This window comes from Mobula hypostoma, chromosome 26 (assembly GCF_963921235.1).
Source record: "Mobula hypostoma chromosome 26, sMobHyp1.1, whole genome shotgun sequence".
Classification (NCBI taxonomy): Eukaryota; Metazoa; Chordata; class Chondrichthyes; order Myliobatiformes; family Myliobatidae; genus Mobula; species Mobula hypostoma.
The window spans coordinates 32,665,525-32,687,448 of record NC_086122.1 but is presented as its reverse complement, the minus strand read 5'-3'; the positions used below and the strand labels follow the sequence as shown (position 1 = coordinate 32,687,448).

Sequence of the window (21,924 nt, the reverse complement as noted above, 5' to 3'; positions counted from 1 at the left end):
AATCGGCGGCGGCCACGGTACGGGTCAGGGGAGTGGGGCGCTTGTCCTGCGGCGGCGGCGGCGGGGCGAAGCCGAGTGTCACAGTGCCGGAACGGGCGACACGGCCTCGGACACGCGGTTGGCGCTAAGACCGCAGGGCTCCCTCCCTTCGCTCAGTTAAAGTGACACACGGCTGCGGCTGCTAACATGGGACCCGCCAGCGGAAGGACAGAGGTGCTGAGTGTGATTGGTGAGTGGCCCCGTGTGGAGCCTCGCAGCCCCTCCGAGCCTTGAGACGATAACGAGTTTCCCCCACGCTCGTTTGGTTCGGCATCGCGATAAGTATTTAATAATGGCTATCGTGTCCGTATCTTTGCTCCCAGGGTATTGTGAACACTAGCAGAGAAATCACCCTTTCTTCGTTATTTGTATATCCTCTTACCTGAATGTGTAATGATAATTCAAAATATAAAACTATAAATAATCAGATCTGTTAAAACTGGCTGGTAGTAAATATTTTAAGTCCTGAAGAAGGCTCCCGGCCCGAACCGTTGACTATCAGTTCATTTCCATAGATGCTGCCTGACTTGCTGAGTTCCTCCAGCAGTTTGTGTGTGTGTGTCTTGCTTTGGATTTCCAGCATCCGCAGACTTTCTCTTGTGGTTATTATTTATATATTTTGGTTGCACGTTGCATAATTTTTTTTTGTTTAGTCGAAGGAGGTGACAATGATTTAGTTTCCTGAACTTGGGCAGTTTGAGTAGAAACCAGGCAGTATTTTGTACGACATTGTGTGGCTTTGAAACCAATTTCTAATGAAAGGTGGTATGTTCTTAACTGGTGATTTTATTTTTTGTAAAGATAAAGTACATGGTAATTGGTTGTAGATTTGAATACAGCTACTTCCTTCGGTACTCTAAATCGGCTGCAGGTGTGCCATCGGTTTAGTAACTTGCATAGCAAAAGCAGTGTTCTGGCAAAGTTGATAATCCAAAAGGGAAATGTTGTAGTTATTTAATAATTGGTCACAAGGTACGGAAACAGATTCTTTGGTCCATTGTGTCCACACAGACCATCCATGCAAATCCCATGTATACAAATGTAGTCTTCTATGCCTTTTGGTGATTCAAGTGCTTGCCCAGATGCTCTTTAAGTGTTGTGAGAGTATCTTTCTCCATCTCTTTGAGTAGCATTTTTTTCAGATTCCAACTGTGTGTGTGTATAGATTGGAATTCAAATGGTTCACTTTAATATCAGAGAATGTATACAGTATACAACCTGACATTCCTACTCTTCACAGACATCCACGAAACATGAGCCCTATAGAATGCAATGATAGAAACATCAGAATCCCAAAGCCCCCTCCCACATGCAGAAGCATTGACCCTCTTTCTCTCCCCCCCCACGTGTCGACAGAAGCACTGACCCCCGTCATGCAAGCAATAGCAAAAACTCCCAAAGAGACCTTGATCTGGAGTCCATCAAAAACTACAGTCCATGACTCAAGATTCCCTCTTAAACTATTTATTTTACCCCTGAATACCATGCGTTCAACAAAAAATGCTAGAAATGCAGTGTCAATGGACAGATTTAATATTTTAGATCAACAGGGAAAATGTTAACTGTTTCTCCATGGGTCTTGTTTGACTTGAGGTATTTCAAGCACTCAATCGGCCATTGCAAACTTTTTATTTTGTGTGTGTGAGAATTAAAATTAACTCTAACCACTAACATTTGAAATGAACACAGGGTTTTTATTTCAGTTATGCAAATTCTGTTTTGCTTTGCAGGTGTCTTCGGCACGTTGTTAGTCACTGTCAGTGCTCTTTACTCAGCGAGTGATGATGTTGTGGAATTATCCTCAAGTAACTTCAATAGGGAAGTTATTCAAAGCGATGAACTGTGGCTGGTGGAGTTCTATGCACCATGGTGAGTTCAGAAAACAACTAGGTTTTGCTACAACTGGATGGGCAAGGTTCAGTTTTGTAATTCCGTTGTCAATCCACCCATTTGGATTTTAATTTAATAGGTTTCAATAAGTGCATTTAATGTCAGAGAAATGTATACAATACACATTCTTTTTCTTTGCAAACATCCATGAAAACAGAGGAGTGCCCCAAAGAATGACTCCAAATGTTAGAACTACAGAGTAACCCCCTCCCACGCACAAGCAGAAGTAAGGCAATGACCCCCCTCGCCCACCAGCAAAAAAGCATTGCCTCCCTCCACTGAGCACTCAATCATGCAGCAAAGCATCAATGAAGACACAGACTTGCAGTACCCCAAAGACCACTCGTTCACCTGGTTATTCGACATACCACAGGCTCTCTCTCCCTAATAAAGAAAAAAGAGGGGTCCTCGTTTCATAGCGAGAGGGGAAACAAAACAAACAACTCACTGATTTATAATGTTGTGTTGCTTTTTCCTAGCTCTGTGCCCAGAGAGTCCACCCTAGAGCTCATGTCTCTGGACACACAGCTCATAGCAGCTAACCCGCTGCTCCCGATGTTCTGTGTTCTCCCGCTATGCCTTAGTCAGGGGCACCAGCCTTGAATCAGACCATCTCCAGAGGCACGAAAATCCAGCACCCTGAAGGCATGCTAGTCTTCCAGGCCGCATCCTTGGGATATCAAAAAGCAGCCAATCAGGAGGCCCTGAGAGTGGGTCCCATTCCTGCAACGAATCGAAGTCAGAGTGTAACTCCAGGTCAGGGTCTTCAAAAGAAGCTTGGAAAGGGGGGGAAGAAGATATTAAAGACAGACGTGGACACGAAGAATTCTGCAGATGCTGGAAGAGCAACACACATCAAAGTTGCTGGTGAATGCAGCAGGCCAGGCAGCATCTCTAGGAAGAGGTACAGTCGACGTTTCAGGCTGAGACCCTTTGTCAACTGTACCTTTTCCTAGAGATGCTGCCTGGCCTCTCGGCCTGAAACGTCGACTATACCTCTTCCTCGGGATGCTGCCTGGCCTGCTGCGTTCACCAGCAACTTTGAAAGATAGACGTGGAGGTGTTTCTGAAGATGCAAGCAAAGGAGTCTCTGTTTAGCGCCATCGTTACTTTGCTCCACCCCGCCCCGCGATACAAATCTACTTGATGTTGATTTTTTTTTCAAATAAAATGCCTTTTTAAATGAGCCACATTTTTTTTCAAAGTTGTCTTTACAGTTACCTATTTTAAAATGTTGGCTTTAAGATGTTCCAGATTTCTTCATGTCTGACCATCAGCTGCATTTCACAAAAACCTAGAACTGCTGCATTAAAAATTGTATAAAGAGATTAAAATCTTAGTTGTATGATAACATTTAAACCTAGGAAACATGCTTGTTATTATAAGAACAAACTTAATATTTTAATAGGATGTGAAAGACAGCGGTGTTCCACCTGAAACTGGCATCAGTTAAACTGTTCCATTTGGAGAGGAAAGAGAACAGCTAAAAAGAATGTCTAAATCAAGCCAGAAGTAAAGAATTTAGTCATTATTATTGACTCGGAGCTAAATTTCAAAGCACACATTAACCATATTAATAAAACTGCATTCTTTCATTTAAGGAAGATTGCAAGAGTTAATTTCTTACAATATCTGAAGATGCAGAAAAATTGATAAGTGCTTTTGTTTTCAGCCGATTAGACAGCTGCAATGCACTCTTTCCAGGACTTCCTGAGAAAGATAATAAATCGCCTGCAGTTTGTACAAAATGCACTAGCAAGAATCTTAATGGAAAAAAGAAGAAAATCTGATTATATTTCATCAGCTTTGACATCATTATACTGGCTGCCTGTGTCCTTTGGGATCAATTTTTAAATGCTCTTAATTGTATATAAGGCTCTGAATAACCTAGCTGCTCCGTATATATTGAGATGTCTATCCCCTTACATCCTTAATCATAATCTTGGATCCATGAATACTGGTTTGCTTAGTGTTCCTAGAAACAAGGATTCAGAGAAGACTTTTATTATCAAAGTACGTATGCAGTTTACAGCTCTGAGATTCATCTTCCCACAGACAGCCACGAAACAAAGAAAACTATGGAACCCATTCAAAGAGATGCATGAACTCCCTGCGCGCAAAAGAAAACAAATTGCGCAAATGGCAACAAGATCAACCCCCCCATGCAAAAAAAAAGTAAATTGCGCAAACAGCAACAAGAACATCAACCCCTCACATGGGGGGGGAGGGGGAACAAATGGAGCATATAAGAACTTGTGATGTGGCCTTTTCCTCTTGTGCACCAAAAAAACTGGAATACTCTACCGACTGAGATACATCAGACTAGTATCGTGGAACACTTCAAAACACTTAAAATGACTACATTTTTAATGTGGCCTATTTATAGGATTACTTAATGCCTATTAAGTAACATATCATAATTCAGTATGTTTAATTATGTTTTATTCTATGTAATGTTTGTCTTATGATTTTTCATTTTGTCTTGCATTTTTATGACTATATTGATTTGTCTTTACAGTATTTGTAAAGCACCTTGAGCCTGCATCTTAATGTATGAAAGGTGCTGTACAAAAAAAAGTTATTATTACAGGGTAAATTGAGACTGGGAGGAAACTACCAAATTGATGCACCCTGCAGTACCTGTTTAATGTAAAGATGACATCTAAAGAGCAAATTAGATGACCAATGACTATTGTTGCATACTGACAGATGAAAATATCGTGTCATAAGAACATAAGAAATAGGAGCGGGGTCGGCCATCTGACTCATCAAGCCTGCTCTGCCATTCAATAAGATCATGACTGATCCGACCATGGTCTCATCTCCACCCATCTGCCATTTCCCCATAACCCTTAATTCCCCTAAATATGCAAAAATCTATCTGTCCTTGTCTTAAATATATTTACCGAGGTAGCTTACACTGCTTCATTGGGCAGAGAATTCCACAGATTCACCACTGTTTGGGAAAAGCAGATCTTCCTCATCTCCATCCTAAATTTACTCCCCAAATCTGAGGCTATGTCCCTAGTTCTAGTCTCAACTACTGGTGGAAACAATTTTCCTGCCTCTGTCTTATCCCTTTCTTAATTTTGTATGTTTCTATAAGATCTCTCATCCTTGTCTGTCAAGTATTAGTGTAAAAGACAAATTCAGTAATTTACTTTGTCTCATGGATCTGTGAAGGTAAAACTTTCTGTATTTTGTTCCTTATCATTTTCAGGAAGTCCCAATACCTTCTGCAGATGGACGGCGGATTGCTTTAATTATTTCCACTGCCAATCTGCTATTTTTTTTCTTGATTCGGCTGTAGTCTTACATTTTGAAGACTAAAGCCTCTATCTTCCCACAAGCTCCCTATCCTTTCAATCAGTACTCTTCTTATTGGTCACCAGTTTGAGCTGAAGCAATGTCAGCATTATTTTCATTCTTGAACTAAGGCTGGTTGTTTCCATCACAGCAACATACCATTCACCCCTGACCTAACTTTCACTGTTACTGCAACTGTTGTGTATGTTTTGATCACCTTAAAGCCCAGTTCATCTTTTGCCTGTTTGGCTGTCTACAAGCCTTGTTTCAGTATCTGTTCTCAATGATCCTGATCTATATGGAACTTCTTTAAAAACAAGATATTATACTTGTTAATTAATATTTTTTAATCAGAAATAGGTTGTTCACACATTCTAGATGTAGCAACACCACAGTAGCATTGTGGTTAGTGTGACATTATTATAGCTCGAGGTGTTGGAGTTCAATTCTGACATCATCTCCAAGGAGTCTGTACTGTGGAATGCGGGGGTTTTCTCCGGGTGCTCTGGTTCCCTCCCACAGTCCAGAGACATACTGGTTGGAGATTAGATTAATTGGTCATTGTAAATTGTCCTGTGATTAGGCTAGGATTAAATTTGGGATTGCTGGGCGGCACAGTTGGAAGGGCCTACTCTATGCTGTATTTTTTTAATGCAGGGCTGTCATTTCATTAATGCTCATGTATATTTAACATCTGAATGACAGGGAATACTTCAGATACTTTGTTTACATGGAGTAGGTTTTCACTGAGATGTTCATCATTGCTGGCCATGTGGTTTTATGTTGGAGGATGAAAATCTGCAGATCTTGTACTTCCACGTTTGATCGACTGGGGATTTATGTGATGTTTCTGAGCTTGGGTCTAGTGGGACCCATGGACCCCTCGGTTAACAGCAGGAGTCCATGGCATAAGAAGGGTTGGGTTTAAGGGTTACATACAATGAAGAGCATACAGAAATCTGCTCAAGCCTGTGATTATTTTAGGGGATCAGGAATCATCAAACCTGTTCTGTTCAGTAGGAGTGACTGATCTAGTATTAGCTTTCATCACTTTCCCACTTACTACCTCTGCTTAAGTGTTAGGGAATCTGAGAAATATCCCGCTCCCATTTATTGGACTCAATATGCTAAAGCAGATTGATTCATTGTGACAAAACTTGGTAAATTCAAGACTTGTGGATGTTGAATTTCCATTGACTTTATTTCTTGTATCCTTCACATACTGTACATGAGTAAAAATCTTTACGTCTCTGTCTAAATGTGCAATCATAGTAATTTATAGAAAAATAGAGCAGTCAATGTAACATAGAAACACACTCACATCAGTGTGAGTTAATCAGTCTGATGGTCTGGTGCAAGAAGCTGTCCTGGAGCCTGTTGGTCCTGGCTTTTATGCCATTTCCCGGATGGTAGCAGCTGGAATAGATTGTGATTGGGGTGACTCGGGTCCCCAATGATCCTACGGACACTTTTTACACACGTCTTTGTAAATGTCCTGAATCATGTGAAGTTCACAACTACAGATGCACAGGGCTGTCCACACTACTCTGCAGAGTCCTACGTTTGAGGGAGGTACAGTCCCCATACCAGGCAGTGATGCAGCCAGTCAGGATGCTCTCAATTGTGTCCCTGTAGAAAGTTCTTAAGATTTGGGGCCCATACCAAACTACTTCAACACTCTGAGGTGAAAGAGGCGCTGTTGTGCCTTTTTCACCACACAGCTGGTGTGTACAGATCATGTGAGGTCCTCGGTGATGTGTATGCTGAGGAATTTAAAGCTGTTTACCCTCTCAAACCCAGATCCATTGATGTCAATAGGGGTAAGCCTGTCTCTATTCCTCCTGTAATCCACAACCAGCTCCTTTGTTTTTGTGACATTGAGGGAGAGGTTGTTTTCTTGACACCACTGTGTCAGAGAGATGACTTCTTCCTTGTAGGTCACTTCATTATTATTTGAGATAAGGCCAATCAACGTAGTGTTCTCGGCAAATTTAATTGGCAGATTGGAGCTGTGGGTGGTGACACAGTCATGGGTATACAGGGAGTGAAGGAGGGGACTTAGTACGCAGCCCTGAGGGGCTGCTGTATTGGATGTTCTGGGCCTTGTTTCACTTGCATGTGTGTAGGAACTGCTGATGTATACTGGGAACATTCAAACCAAAAGCTAAATGTAGTTATTCCTACTGGTACATAGCTGCTGGAAAATGTGCAAAGTGCAATGATATATACAGGATGAAGAATGCAGTAAGTTTATGTTAATTTTTTTCTGAACACCTCTTTTCTGCCAAAAGTTGTCAAGCTTTATACATTAGGATGGATACATTCAAATTGTGTCAGAGAGTTCTCAGATGTTGCATTTAGGTGTCCTTTTCGAATATTGTAGTATTGGTATATTCTGCATTGTATATATGTAACAAAATTCTTAAAGAATACGTTCTCTTTCAGGTGTGGGCATTGTCAGAGTTTGGCCCCAGAGTGGAAAAAAGCCGCATCAGCTTTGAAGGTTATATTTTTAATTCAACTTTACTTATTTTATTCTTTATATAAAACACTTCTCACTGAGTTTTCCTAATTAAAGATGAATGCTATTTCATCTTTCTTTAAAAAAAACAACACTGCATATTTGGCTTTTTTTTGGAGTAATTGTTGTACATATCAACATGAGGAATTAATAAATTTGAGTAGCTTTAGTTTGACTTTGCTAAAATAAACTTTTCTATCCCCAGTTACTGCCTCTAAGATCATACATGAGTCCTAGTGGTGTGCTAAATATTGAGTATTTATGAATACTCTAGTTTATTTCCTCTGAACTCCATTCACTCTTCATTATCGGGGGAGCATGTTAAGTCGCAGCTCGGGAGATGAAATAAAATTGATTCGGTATGCTGTTGTGTTGTGACCAGCATATGGTGGTGCTTATTGAGGTTTATTAAATTTTGTCATTCATTGATACAAAGCTATTTGTGTTATAGATGAATAAGGATCTTTTCTGCACTGCAGTTTGGATTTTTATTTGCATCCATAATGGGGATTGGTAAAAGAAAACATATCTTTGCTTTACTGCAGGGAATAGTAAAAGTTGGAGGAGTAGATGCAGACAAGCATCAGTCTCTTGGTGGGCAGTATGGTGTTCAAGGATTTCCAACAATAAAGATCTTTGGATTAAACAAAAACAAACCCGATGATTATAATGGTAAGTCATGGGGAAGTCCCCTAGTTTTCATAGATTCTATTGTGCTTTCTCTGTAACTGCCTGCAAAAAAAATGAACCTGTGTGGTATATGGTAACATGTACATACTTTGATAATAAAGTTACTTTGAACTTTGAAATTGAACATACAATGTAGGACCACACATACCAGCAGCTTTGGGAGACCAGCACTGTGGATGAAAATAGACTTGTTAGCTGCTCTGGGTTGGCATGGGGCATTTCTGCATGGCTTTTCTCCCATAAGGGAACCCCCAACCCCCACCAGTCAGACTGGGATGGGGGGGGTTGTCCATTGTCCACCGAACTAGTGAGGCCTTTTTTCTTTTCAGCATCTGTTCACTATCCCATTAAAGCTGTTTCTGTGAACCTCTCCCTATTTTCATTCATTTTTGATCTATGAACAGTTTAGATTGCAAGAGGTTATCAGGAATGGAATCCTGTCAGAATCTGAGGGGTTGTCTGCATATAGAAATAATTTTGGCTTTTGATCGAAGCAAAATCCTATTAATAAAATGATGCAGAAATGGGTTTGTGGATGTACTTCTCCGTTGAATAGTCCACCTATACTGTAAAATTTACAGCTGTAACCAAATAGTTTATCATAAAAAATCAAGAAATGTTAATTTTAATGTCTTTTTAAAGTGATTTGATGAGTATAATTGATTTGACATTTTCTGTGATTTAGCTTGTGGGAAATTTGCAAAAGACCAAAAGATATTACAAAGGCATAAAATTAAAATCCCTTTGGTGAACTGGAATTTCGGATCTGAGAATATCTTCTTTTTCATATGCTGTCATTATGTGCAGGTGCTAGGTCTGCCCAAGGTATCACTGATGCAGCACTTAACACTTTGCGGTCAATTGTCCGGGATAGACTCGGAGGCAAGACTGACTCAAGTTCTGGCAAAAAGGTAAAACCTTTCACTCTTAGAAATGGTCGCAAGGTAGAAATTGAAAACTAGTAGCTAGACTAATGCAAATATGACATGATCTATCAACTATCAGTGGACCAACTGACAAGCATCATTTGTTTGATTTGGCATGTGAGGTGATAATGTAATTTGAAAGGCAGGGCAGATGTAGTGCTGTGATAACTATAGAATGAGCATCAGCGTCGTGTATGCAGTTGTCCTACACAAGCAATAAACAAATGCAAATCAACTTCTGTTGAAATTTGTTCTGCTTCAGGTCAGAAATCCTTTGTCAGAACAAGGATAGAGAAAGATTTAAATTGTAGAGAAGTGGGAAGATGCTAATGGATAGATCAAAGAGTATCTAGCAGGTTAGGGGGCAGTGGCTGTAGGAATAGATTGTTAATAGGGCATTTACAGTAACAAAAATAATCCCCTCCTGGTTTTCATGCAAGAAAACGTAGTCCTTCACTGAGAAGATGAAATACACATTTGTGTTTTATACCCTGTTCCTTCTCCAGCTATTTTCAAAATAATGTGGCATAAAAGGGAGAAAGTGATCTGCAATTAAATATAAAGTAATTGTCTTGGTGGACGAATCTTAACCATGTGTATTAATCATAAATGGTTTTGGTACGATATCAGTGTAGAAACTTGTGGATTTGGATGAAACCAATAAAAATATTTTGAGCAATTACTATTTGCAAAAAAATGCTGTGTCTGATGTGAATTTTTATCTTAAGATGTACAGTGTCACAAAAGAGACTGGAAAATGTTCTGACTTATCTTTAACATTTTGTTAACAAAACCAGATTGCACACAATACTCCAAAAGTGGCATAATCAAAGTTTTGCACGACTACGATATGACTTCTTGATCTATATATTCAACACATCAACCAATGAAGGCAAACACAGCAAACAGTATTCTGCCTTTACCATGCTACCTCCTTATGTTGTCACTTCCAGAGCACTATGGACCTGCACACAAAGATTCCTCTGTAGATCAATGCTCTTTATGATCTTGCTGTTTACTGGATACTTTCCTGTTACATTTCACCTCCCAAAGTGCACCTCACTTGTCCAGATGAAACTGGTCTGTATCCTGATGAATCCTTTGACAAGCTTCCTCACTATCATCAACTACTAATTTATATCTTCTGCAGGCTTTCTAATCAGAATACCTACATTTTTATCCATATATTGATACTGACACTGATCCTTGCTGAACATATCCGTTTATGGATGTCCAGTCAGAATTGAATCCCATCACTACTGCTCTTGCTGAGCCAGTTTTGATTTCAAGTCTCCATGGATCAGCCCAACATGAAGGACTTTGTCAAAAGTTTTAGTAAAGTCCATGGATATGAAATCCACTGCCCTAGCCTCAGCAATCATCTTAATTACTTCCCGGGGGGGGGGGGGGGAGCTCCAAGTTCGCAAGATGTGCCCTCCATGATAACTATCCCCAGTAAGTCTGGAGAAGAAAGTAAGTTCTATACCTAAAAATCTTCAACAATTTTCTTGCAATTGATGTAAAGCTCAAATGTTCTATAACTCCTGGTTTGTCTATTGTCCTTAAAGAGACAACTTTGGCTAATCTCCAGTCCTCTAGGACTAAAGCTGTGACAAAAGTGAATGCAAAGATCTTTGTCAAGGTCCCGGCAATCTCTTGCCCTACTCAATAACTTGGGATAGATTCCATCAGGCCCTGAGGCCTTAACCACCTTAATGCTCTTCGGGAGTCTCAACACGGACACCTTCTTGATATCAAGGTGTCATAGAGTATCAGCATATCAGAAAGCCTCCTTTCTTCCACATCACCCCTCCGTACACACAATTAAATCTTCCTATCTTCCATGTCTGTCTGTCTTGGTGAATACTGGTATGAAGTACTGACTTCGTACCTTGCCCACTTCTGGTTTCAGGCATAAATTTTCTTTGTCCTCGTGTGGTCTTGCCCTCTCCCTACTTGCCAAAGGCACTTCATGGTCCCTTTGAGCCCTCCAGCTTTTTCAAGTTCAAATTTACTGTTGTTCAGCACGATTACCACCGAGCGAGAGACTGTTTCTCAGAACCAAACACAATACATATAACTCACACACACAAAATATCACCGCAAATAATGAGCTGCATTTACAACACAAGGTTAAAAAATAAATTGTATATATAATGCTGCTGGTGCTTCATGCGTGATGAGGCCTGGGCAGTAGCAGGGAGTTCAGTAGTCTCAAGGCCTGCGGGAAGAAGCTAACAGTTCTTGTCCTAGTGCTACAATACTCATAGCCCAGCGTACACAGCACGCTGGATAAATATCTCTAGTAGGTGAAAGGGAGCACTCACTTATCAAGTTTTTGCATATATCAGTTTTAATTATTCTTTGGTTACAGAGCGGTGATAGCAAATCTGGTAAAAAGAATGTGATTACATTGACGGATGATAACTTTGATGAAAATGTGATCGGGAGCAGTGACATTTGGATGGTGGAGTTCTTTGCACCATGGTGTGGGCACTGTAAGAGGTAACTCAACAGCCATAATACACTTGGAAGAAATGCACTTGATGTACTCAGCTTTGAATACTGAATCAGTGAGATTTAATGGAGTTTGAGTTCAGGCGGTAGATTTGTTTTTGATCATTTAGAGTTGGTTGAAGGTGATATTAAAATGAAATCAGTAAGTTGTATGTTTTAAGACCTAATTATTTTAGGTTATTTGAGGCTTTTACTAATAATGTGGACAACTGTTCCATCATTATATATTACTGCCAAGGTCAAACTATTGCGAATTTTTTGTATTAGCTTAGTTCCTTGGGAAGACAGGATTGAGGAGGTGTTTGAGCATAAGAAAGCCAAATACCAGGAGCTGGGAGAACAGAGACAGGTGGAGGGCACGATGCGGGTCTATAGAGGTGGGGTGTAGAGGTTTTATTGGCAGTTCACTGGGTAGAACTGACTCTCTCCTTGGCATTACGGGGGCTACAAAGAAAAGAGCCATTAGGACTGTCCCAGAAGCTGCTGAGTGAGCCTCCAGATGGCTGTGGATCAAGAGCTGCTGGGATACAAGCCAAGGCCTGAATGGGCAAGAATGTCTGATATTGAAAGACCTGAAACACCCAATGACCCCCAGGTTACCTCACTGATGATGTATCCCAGCGCATTCTAGGATGTATCTCAGCTAAGATGTTCTATGCCAGTTGCTGAGCAAGTCTATAGATGACAACAATATTACTGGACAAAATTCTCCAGAGGTTGTTACTGATTTCTACATAATGTTTGTTAGATCGATTGAAGGTAGCCTTTTAATTCTCCTTCCAACTGAACAACCTTCATACAAGATTTTTATCCCAAAAAATATCCACAGGTTAATTATTACAGAGCAACTTGTGTCTATGCAACTAGATTTCAACAAAGAATCAATATACTGACTCAAAGCGATTGGTGAAATGTAAACACGAGGAATTCTGCAGATGCTGAAAATTCAAGCAACACACATCGAAGTTGCTGGTGAACGCAGCAGGCCAGGCAGCATCTCTAGGAAGAGGTACAGTCTTACCTCTTCCTAGAGCTGCTGCCTGGCCTGCTGCGTTCACCAGCAACTTTGATGTGTGTTGTGGTGAAGTGCTGCAGGATAAAAGATAGTTTTTTGTTTTGAAAACAAAGTTAGCAACCTGGCACATGGCAAAGTTAGGCCACTGTAATTTTTAAGTTTTTAAATTTAAAGAGGTCAGATGGCATCTTGTGAGGGAAATCTTGTGCTGGATTAATAGACATGAGAAAGTCTGCAGATGCTGGAAATCCAAAGCAACGCACACAAAATGCTGGAGGAACTCAGCAGGTCAGGTAGCATCTGTGAAAATGAATTGATAATCAATGTTTCGGGCTGAGGCCCTTCTTCAGGACTTAGAACCCATCTTCCCCTTTACTTTCTCAGTCCTGAAGAAAGATCTCGGGCCAAAACATTGTCTGTTTATTAATTTCCATAGTTGCTGCCTGACCTGCTGAATTTCTCCAGCACTTTGTGTTGTTCTGGATTAATATCTGTTCATCAAAATTGAGGAAAGGCTAGGATAAACAAGTTTTGAGATGCAGAAAGAGGATAGGAGGAAGAAAAGAATATAGGGAGAGTGTGAAATGGGGTGGAGGGCCCGAATGGACAAGTGCAATATTTTATATTTGCTAATTAAGTCAATTTTGCATGTACATTAGTGAAATAGATGTATGTGAATTTCTGAAAGATGCTCACTGGATGGTGAAGTACATTTGTATAATTAACACCTTATCACTAATTTTAAATTTGATGCAGTGTTACTTATTTGAATTACTACCTTGCATATCCATTCTGCTCATGGCATATTAGTGAATAATTAACAATATGTATTTTGAATTTCTAAGGTTAGAACCAGAGTGGGCAGAGGCAGCCACTGAGGTCAAAGAGCAGACAGGTGGAAAGGTCAAATTGGCTGCAGTGGATGCCACAACTAGTCAGATGTTGGCCAGTCGGTATGGGGTAAGTAGTTAGAAGCTTTGGATTTACATGCTGTAATACACTTACAAATAAAATTATGAGTGTTAAAATTTTGTTTGAATTTTTTTAAATGTCTTCTGATATCATGTGTATGTATTCCTGTTTACTATGTAATTGAAAATAAGTGATCAGCTGTTCATTATTATTCATATCAAGCATATTTATTATTAATCATATTCATGATTATTCATTGTTCAAGTTTAATTGTCATTATATAAATATAAATATATATATATATATCCATAAATATATATAAATATATATATATAAATATATATAAATATCCATGAATACATGAATTTTATTTGTGTTACAGTTTGCACAAATGTGTGGTCTTTGTAAATTCTCATAAATAAATAGGTACAATTCAAATGGTTTTCTAATCATTTATGCTTGACATGTTGACTTTAGTCTAAAGCAACAAATACTTGTAAGAAATACCATGCAGCAGAAAATATTTTGACATCTGCCTGTAGATTCGTGGATATCCCACCATCAAAATATTTCATAAAGATGAAGATACTCCTGTTGACTATGATGGTGGAAGATCTAAAAGTGATATTGTTGCTCGTGCTCTTGAGTTGTTTGCTGAAAATGCTCCCACTCCAGAAATGAAAGAGGTAAGGAGTGGATGGGAAAGTAAGTACAACCGTCTTTTGCACCTTTTCACACTATTGGTAAGATCTAGCATCTTCCCCTTTCCTTCTCAGTCCTGAAGAAGGTCTCGGCCCAAAACGCCGACTGGTTGCTCTTCTTCATAGATGCTGCCTGACTTGCTGAGTTCCTCCAGAGTATTCTGTATGTTGCTTTGGGTTTCGTGCATCAGCAGACTTCCTCACGTTTGGGACTTGAATTAAGAATGGATATGAAGGAACAATAGATATTTTTCTAATTTGAATGTAAACGCTAAGTGGTCAGAACAAAATGGCAGCAATTGTTCACTCTTGAAGAGAAAATTAAATAAAAACAACTATCTCCAGAGGCAGGGCTCTGATCAAAAGTGCTAATGTTCATTTTTATAGGCTTGTGCTGCTGAATAATTTGAGTTATGACGTGGCTACAAAATTAAATAACATGCTCTGAAATTGAAAGTGGAATTTTGCTTATCAATTCCATTTATTGGTCTGTTGTGCAACGGAAGTTGGATAAATTGCAGAACTAAGCAAAATTTTAAATGCAGACATTTTGGTTCCAAAATGACAGCAAGTCAACGATTTTCAGTGCATTAAGCAAAACTTGCTTTTTATTTAAAAAAAAGTAATCCAAGTACTTCCACAAACAAGAGAAAATCTGCAGATGCTGGAAATCCAAGCAACGCACACAAAATGCTGGAGGAACTTCAGCAGGCCAGGCAGCATCTATGGAAAAGAGTACAGTCGATGTTTTGGGCTGAGACCCTTCAGGACTGGAGAAAAAAAAGATGAGACAGAGTAAGAACGTGGGGGGGAGGGGAGGAAGAAACACAAGGTGACACATGAAACGGGGCGGGGGGGTTGGTGAAGTAAAGTTTGGGAAGTTGATTGGTGAAAGAGGTAAAGGACAGGAGAGGGGGGAATCTGATAGAGGACAGAAGGCCATGGAAGAAAGAAAAAGTGAGAAGCACCAGAGGGAGGTGATGGACAGGTAAGGAGATGAGGTGAGAGGGGGAAATGGGAATGGTGGTGGGGAGGGGGGGGTGAAATAGGCAAATACTGGAAGTTTAAGAAATCAGTGTTGATGTCATCACGTTGGAGGCTACCCAGATGGAATATAAGGTTTTGTTCGTCCAATTACTTACTGCACTGGTGGAAATTAGATCTCAGAATTAATTAGTGATACAGCACAGAATGGGCCCTTCTGGTCCTTTTGAGCCACGTTGTCCCAACAAACCCAGTTAACCTACCCAGTAAGTCTTTGGACTATGGAAGGAAACTGGAGCATCCACACATTCCATGGGGAGGATGTACCGAGATGCGTTACGAGAAGGTGCCAGAATTGAACTCTTGAGCACCCCTGTGCTGTAATAGTGTTGCACTAACTGCTTCGTTACCATGGTGACCTTGATGGTGAAAGCACTTCCTTTTTCTTTACAAGAAATTTTATATTCACCATTAATAACAACCCAAGATATTCTTGGAACAAGCAATTTCACAAGTGTTACCTGTTTTTTTCCCCACAATTATCTCCTGGTCAAAAGTTAGGCAAGGATAAAATCATGCTGAAATAAATTCATGTGGAACAGTGAATTTTCTACTTTTAAAATAGATTACCAATGAGGATGTACTAAAGAAGACATGCGATGACCATCAACTCTGCATTGTTGCTGTATTGCCACACATCTTGGACACTGGTGAGCTTGACTTAATTATACTAGTTCATGGAGTCATACAAAAGTACAGCTCAGAATCATGTCCTTCAGTCTATCTAGTCTGTACTGAGCCATTTAAACTGGCTACTCCCATCGACCTGTACTGGGACTGTAGCCTTCCATACCCCTACCATCCGTGTACCTATCCAAACTTTTAAATGTCGAAATTGAGCTCTCATACACCACTTGCGTTGGCAGCTCATTCCACACTCTCTCAACCCTCTGAGTGAAGTTTCCCCTCGTGTTCCCCTTAAACATTTCACCCTTAACTGATGACCACTAGCTGTAGTCCCACCCAGCCTCAGTGGAAAAAGCCTACTTGCATTTACCCTATCTATACCGCTCCTAATTTTGAATACCTCTGTCAAATCTCCTCTCCTACATTCCAGGGAATGAAGTCCTTAACCTAGTCTACCTTTCATGAAGGATAGGGTGGGGAAAAAAAAGAGTAGAGATGGTTAGTCGCTCTCTGTCATATTGCGATTTAGACACTTGAGTGCCAGCCAAAACTGACACATTACTGATAGGTAGCACCCTATTCTCTGTATCAGAAGATTTTGGGTTCATGTTAAGCATTTAAAAACTAGCTTGATGGCTCCATATAGAGCAACTGCTAAAGTGATAACATTCATTTAAGAAGCTAAGACTTCATAGCACTTTCAAAGAGCAAGGGAATTAGCCTGATATGGGAGCCAATGTTTATCCTTAAATCATATTGATATGTTTATTATCTAATACCATTTACCTCTAACATTTATCATCCATCTATTCATATATAAAAAACCTTTCACCCTTTATAAAACTTTCCAGCGTTGGAGTCCAATAATTGTTTTGTATGTGACTAATTTTTGTTTTATCTGTTCACAGGGGCTTCTGGGAGAAATGATTATTTGGATGTAATGAAGGCTATGGGCAACAAATATAAAAAGAAGTTCTGGGGGTATGTTTGAATTGTGCAGCAGCTATCTAGATAATGAATGCATTGGTATTGTGTAGGTTGGCATGCTAACATAATGCAATGATAGGGGTTCAGTTCCCACTACTGTCTGTCGCTGATGCTCCCCGTCCCCACTTCGATCTCCTCTGGGTCTTCTGATTTCCTTCCACATTTCAAATATGTACGCAGTAGGAAGGGTTGGTGTGTTGTGAGCATGCAATGTTGGTGCCAGAAGCATGATGACACTTGGCAGGCCACCCCCAAGTCAAATTTGCACTGTTGTTGATGCAAATGATGCACTTCACTAGCGGCAGAGTAGCATAGTGGTTAGCGCACCACTTTACAGTAGAGGCGACCTGGGTTCAGTGCCTGATGTCGCCTTTAAGGTGTTCGTATGTTTCTTCCAGCTGATCCAGCTTCCTCCCACAGGCAGAAGACGGCCTGGTTGGTAGGTTACTTGGTCACTGTAAATTGTCCCGTCATTATGCTAGGGTTAAATTGGGGATAGCTGGGTGGCTTTGCTCAAAGGGCTGGAAAGCGGATTCCGTGCGTATCTCGATTAAAAAAAATTTTTAAAAATGTTTTGATGTACAAACATTTGTACATGTGACAAAGCTATATGAATTGTTAAGTTGAACACTTAGTATACTATGATTTTTTTAATAATTAAATTCCTGTTTTTATTCAGTTGGCTATGGACTGAAGCAGGTGCACAGGCAGAGCTCGAAGATTCTTTAGGTATCGGTGGATTTGGTTATCCAGCTATGGCTGCAATTAATGCCAGGAAAATGAAATACGCTCTGCTGAAAGGCTCCTTTAGTGAACAGGGCATCAATGAGTTTTTGAGGTAAATGTTTAAAGTAGCTAAAACCATAATGAAAGTCAATAAATTTCTGTGTGTGTTGACCTGAACTAAATTTTACGGAAGGTTTTAACTATTAATTTGCCAGTCTAAGCAGGAAGGCTTTGATAAAGGGTGATCATTTGCACTTGTGCCAAATTTCTGCCACATTTTGTACAAAGCTGATGATGATACAAACACCCTTCCCTTCCAATATAAGATTCCTTCAGAAATGTTCATTATCATCATATTTAAATATTGGAGTGGTATTTCTTGTGATTTTCCTCAATAATCCATGTTGGTAATCAAGTGTTATCTAATATGTGCTAGTTCTTGGATAATTCTCTAAAGCCCTAAATCTGATCATTCTTAAAATTTGGGAACAGCTTCTTTCCAACTGTGATAAGACTGCTGAACGGATCCTGACCCGGATCTGGGCCGTACCCTCCAAATATCCGGACCTGCCTCTCGGTTTTTTTTACACTACCTTTTCTATTTTCTATTTATGATTTATAATTTAAATTTTTAATATTTACTATCAATTTGTACTCCAGGGAGCGGGAAGTGCAGAATCAAATATCGCTGTGATGATTGTACATTCTAGTATCGATTGTTTGGTGACAATAAAGTATAAATACTTAAGTCAAACAGCATCTGTTTCAACCTTTCTTTTTTCAACAGGGAGTTGTCAGTTGGGAGAGGTTCAACCTCTCTTGTCAAAGGTGCTGCATTCCCCAAAATTAACAATGTAGATCCCTGGGATGGTAAAGATGGTCAGGTAAGTTGATAACTTGGCAAACTGCTTTCAATGAAAGTTTGTTTAATTACTTGTGCTCTTGTGTTTAAAAAGCACATGCTGCACACGAGTAAGGGGCTTTGAGTGCTTTACAAACAAATAACACAGAGGAGTGAAAATCTTTGTGTACCATTGCAAAACAAAGTTTTATAAGACAGCATTAAACTGTAGGAAGTCTTTTTAACCTAGTCTTTCCTCCCCAGCTAAGATTTTGTTTTCGCATCTTTCCCTCTGGGATAATGATATATTCCTTCAAAGATTATGTCTTATTAATCAGTGCTTTTCAAATGGAACTTGTGTGAGAATATGATGGTATAGCAGTCATGATTTCACCTTGTGGGGGTGGCGGGGTGGTGAGTGCAGTGAGAAGGGATCTGACTGGTTTATTGGGATTATTGCATTGTTTGTGAGCAGAGTAGATATAAAAAGTTTCAATTCTCCATTAATATCTTGAATAACGAGAGATTTTAGATAATGGAGTGTTTAATTCTCTTTCTCGTCCATGGGTTTAAAATTGTGAGTGCATATTGAATGTTGTCGTTTTAGGAAGCAAACTTAACTTTTTTTTTTCCCCAAACTTTCATATGCGTTGAGTAAAAGTTCATTGAGGTTCCTGAATGCTGAAAAGTGCACAAGTAGGAGATGCAATTTATTTGGGACAAAGTTAAGTGGCTTGTTATTCTTTAGCTGTACAAGAATGATTTGCCTAGGCACAGTTTGCAAGGGTTCCTTTGGAACTGTTTTTAAAGAGTTATGGGTTTTATTGGAAAATTAGAAGAAATGAAATCTGAAGTAATGTCAAACCCTAAGAATGCATTTAATCTTCCACAGTTGCCAGTCGAAGAAGACATTGATTTAAGTGACGTAGATCTTGATGACTTGGGCAAGGATGAGCTGTGAACTAATGGCGTGGCAGACAGTATCTGAAGCGTTGGACTGATCATCTGTCTGCAGCAAAGCCTTATTTCATCCTTCTGGCTTGATGTATTTCTACTGTAACCTGTAAATAAGTTTCACTGGGTTTTTCTATTAAAAAAAGAAAATTGAATGTTATGTTTCAAATTTTTACATAAACTGATTTAATAGATCAGACAGGTTGCCATTTACTGTACATTGTTACATTTCACTATTTAAATGGTTTCTCAAGTCTCTTCTAGTGGGTGGGATGTGGTGCAAAGCTGCATAATGTATTTTTGACATCTCTGCATGTATTTGAACAATTCTTATTCCAAAGAAGGTGATCTGTCCTACATAGGACAAGTAAGATCTTGATGATTTAGCAATTAATTGGAAGTAAGCATCTGGAACTTTGGAATTTTGCATAGCTGATACATTTTGTTCAGGATGGAATTCACGAAATAAATCTATGTTTCAGCTCTTTGAAACAGGTTTGGTAGTAATGGAAGTATGGTTATTTGGTTTTTATTAATGCTGCATTCTAGAGGTTCGCATCTCCTTTGGAACACAACATGTTAAAACAATTTGCTTTGTTCCTGATACATTCGGTCCTCTTGCTAAACTACAAGTAATTTTAATCTATGTACAGATTAATTGCCACAGGATTTGCTTTGGTATTCAGTCATTGAATTAGTGGAATATTTGTCATTAAGTAGCACTAACTTTCATAGTTTTCAAAATTATGGAAATCTATTTTCTGTTTTGATTTTGAGAAATAACACCACGGTATTAGGTGACTGTGTGTGACATTGAGAGAAGACTGGCCTTGGTTCAGCTAAAACTTAAAATTTTTTTTGTATTGATCTGCATTAAAGGAAGGTTAATGTGCATAAACTGTTTACTACAAGTTCCCAAGATAAAGACCGAAAGAATTCTTGTCTTTGAAATGTGTCTGCTTAATATGACACCAGAGGCTACAATTAGGCTCTCATCCTCCTCCTTATCCCTGTAATTTGTTCTCCTGTCCTTCAACTCCCCTTAGACTCTTTGTCACTCACTTATACTTGGAGATTTGTAAAAGCCAGTTAACCTACCAGCTCACCTTTGTGATAAGACTGGTAGTTATCTGGCACAGACCCACACAGTCATGGGGAGAACATGCAAACTTGAACCATTCAAGGTAGCGACTGAACTGGAGTTTATGGATCTGTAGTGAGCTTTGCCTTGATAAGACATTACTTGTGTCTGCAGCTTTTGGAAAAGTACAAATTGCATTGCAGATTACTTGGGGCTGATCAATTTAAATGCTACAATAGATTCCTAATTTTAAGGATTATCATGGGAGATTTAGACCTTCAACATTCAACAAAATACAATGAATATAAATCATTTGTTTTTTTTTACATTATTTGTGTCTCACTGCACATGGGTACTGGAGCAGAAGCCCCATTTCTAACCTGCAGCTTTCTACTGTTCAAAAATTGCAAATGATGGTAGTAAGTAATTAAGTCAGTAGCATGCATCTATAATAAGGACATGCTCGTCTTATGGAGATGGTGTTGAGATTGATGTTAATGACAATCAAGACCTTAAAAGAAGAGGAATCTACAGCTTACAATAACAATTGGATGCAGATATCTTTGAACAATTCTGTTAGTTTCAAAAACATCTTTTCCAAAACAATTGTATTCACTTGAAAATTTACGTTTCTTTAAATTGCACGTTAACTAAAACCAGATGTATTATTAACGTTGATGCTTCCTGGTGGGGAAAGAATTGCAGGCTTCAGCTATTTCCTCTTAATAAAGTAATTATTTTCTTTAGCCGGACTACTTTGTTCTATTTTGTTGAAAAAAAATTCTCAGTTCATTTAATATTTATATTAACACAAAATGCAGCATCTATGGAGTGGAATAAACAGCTGGTGTTTCAAGCCGAAACCCTTCATCAGGACTGAGCCCGAAACAATATCCTGGTGAAGGGTATTGGCCTGAAACACTGTCTATTCCCCTCCGAAGATGCTGTCTGACTTGCTGAGTTCCTCTAGCGCCATATTTTTTGTTGAAGATTTCCCAGCATCTGCCGAACCTCATGTTTATGTTGGATGCACGTGCCTCCATATTGGGCAAGTTTATGATATAAAAATACTGATAAATAGACAAGTTCCTCAAGTCAAGGCTGCCTTGTCAATCAGTAGAGATTTTGGAAACTTTGCTGTCCTTGG

At 39.3% G+C, this 21,924-nt stretch overlaps 1 protein-coding gene across 1 annotated transcript; it reads left to right on the top strand.

The window, feature by feature from the left end:
• pdia6 (protein disulfide isomerase family A, member 6) lies at positions 1 to 21,523 on the top strand. Its single transcript, XM_063033628.1, has 13 exons — positions 1 to 229; positions 1,770 to 1,908; positions 7,681 to 7,738; positions 8,302 to 8,428; positions 9,254 to 9,357; positions 11,747 to 11,877; positions 13,750 to 13,864; positions 14,359 to 14,502; positions 16,127 to 16,211; positions 17,097 to 17,169; positions 17,855 to 18,013; positions 18,689 to 18,785; positions 19,635 to 21,523. Exons 1-13 carry the CDS (start codon positions 187 to 189, stop codon positions 19,701 to 19,703), a joined length of 1,344 nt encoding a protein of 447 aa, XP_062889698.1. The 5' UTR covers positions 1 to 186; the 3' UTR covers positions 19,704 to 21,523.
• Positions 21,524 to 21,924: the final 401 nt, after the last annotated feature.

Excerpts from the sequence above, each read along its gene's own strand:
- pdia6 (XM_063033628.1), top strand. The coding sequence starts at position 187 with ATGGGACCCGCCAGCGGAAGGACAGAGGTGCTGAGTGTGATTG. Across the intron at positions 17,170-17,854 it reads TATAAAAAGAAGTTCTGGGG|TTGGCTATGGACTGAAGCAG; the intron begins GTATGTTTGAAT and ends GTTTTTATTCAG. Across the intron at positions 18,014-18,688 it reads GGCATCAATGAGTTTTTGAG|GGAGTTGTCAGTTGGGAGAG; the intron begins GTAAATGTTTAA and ends TTTTTTCAACAG.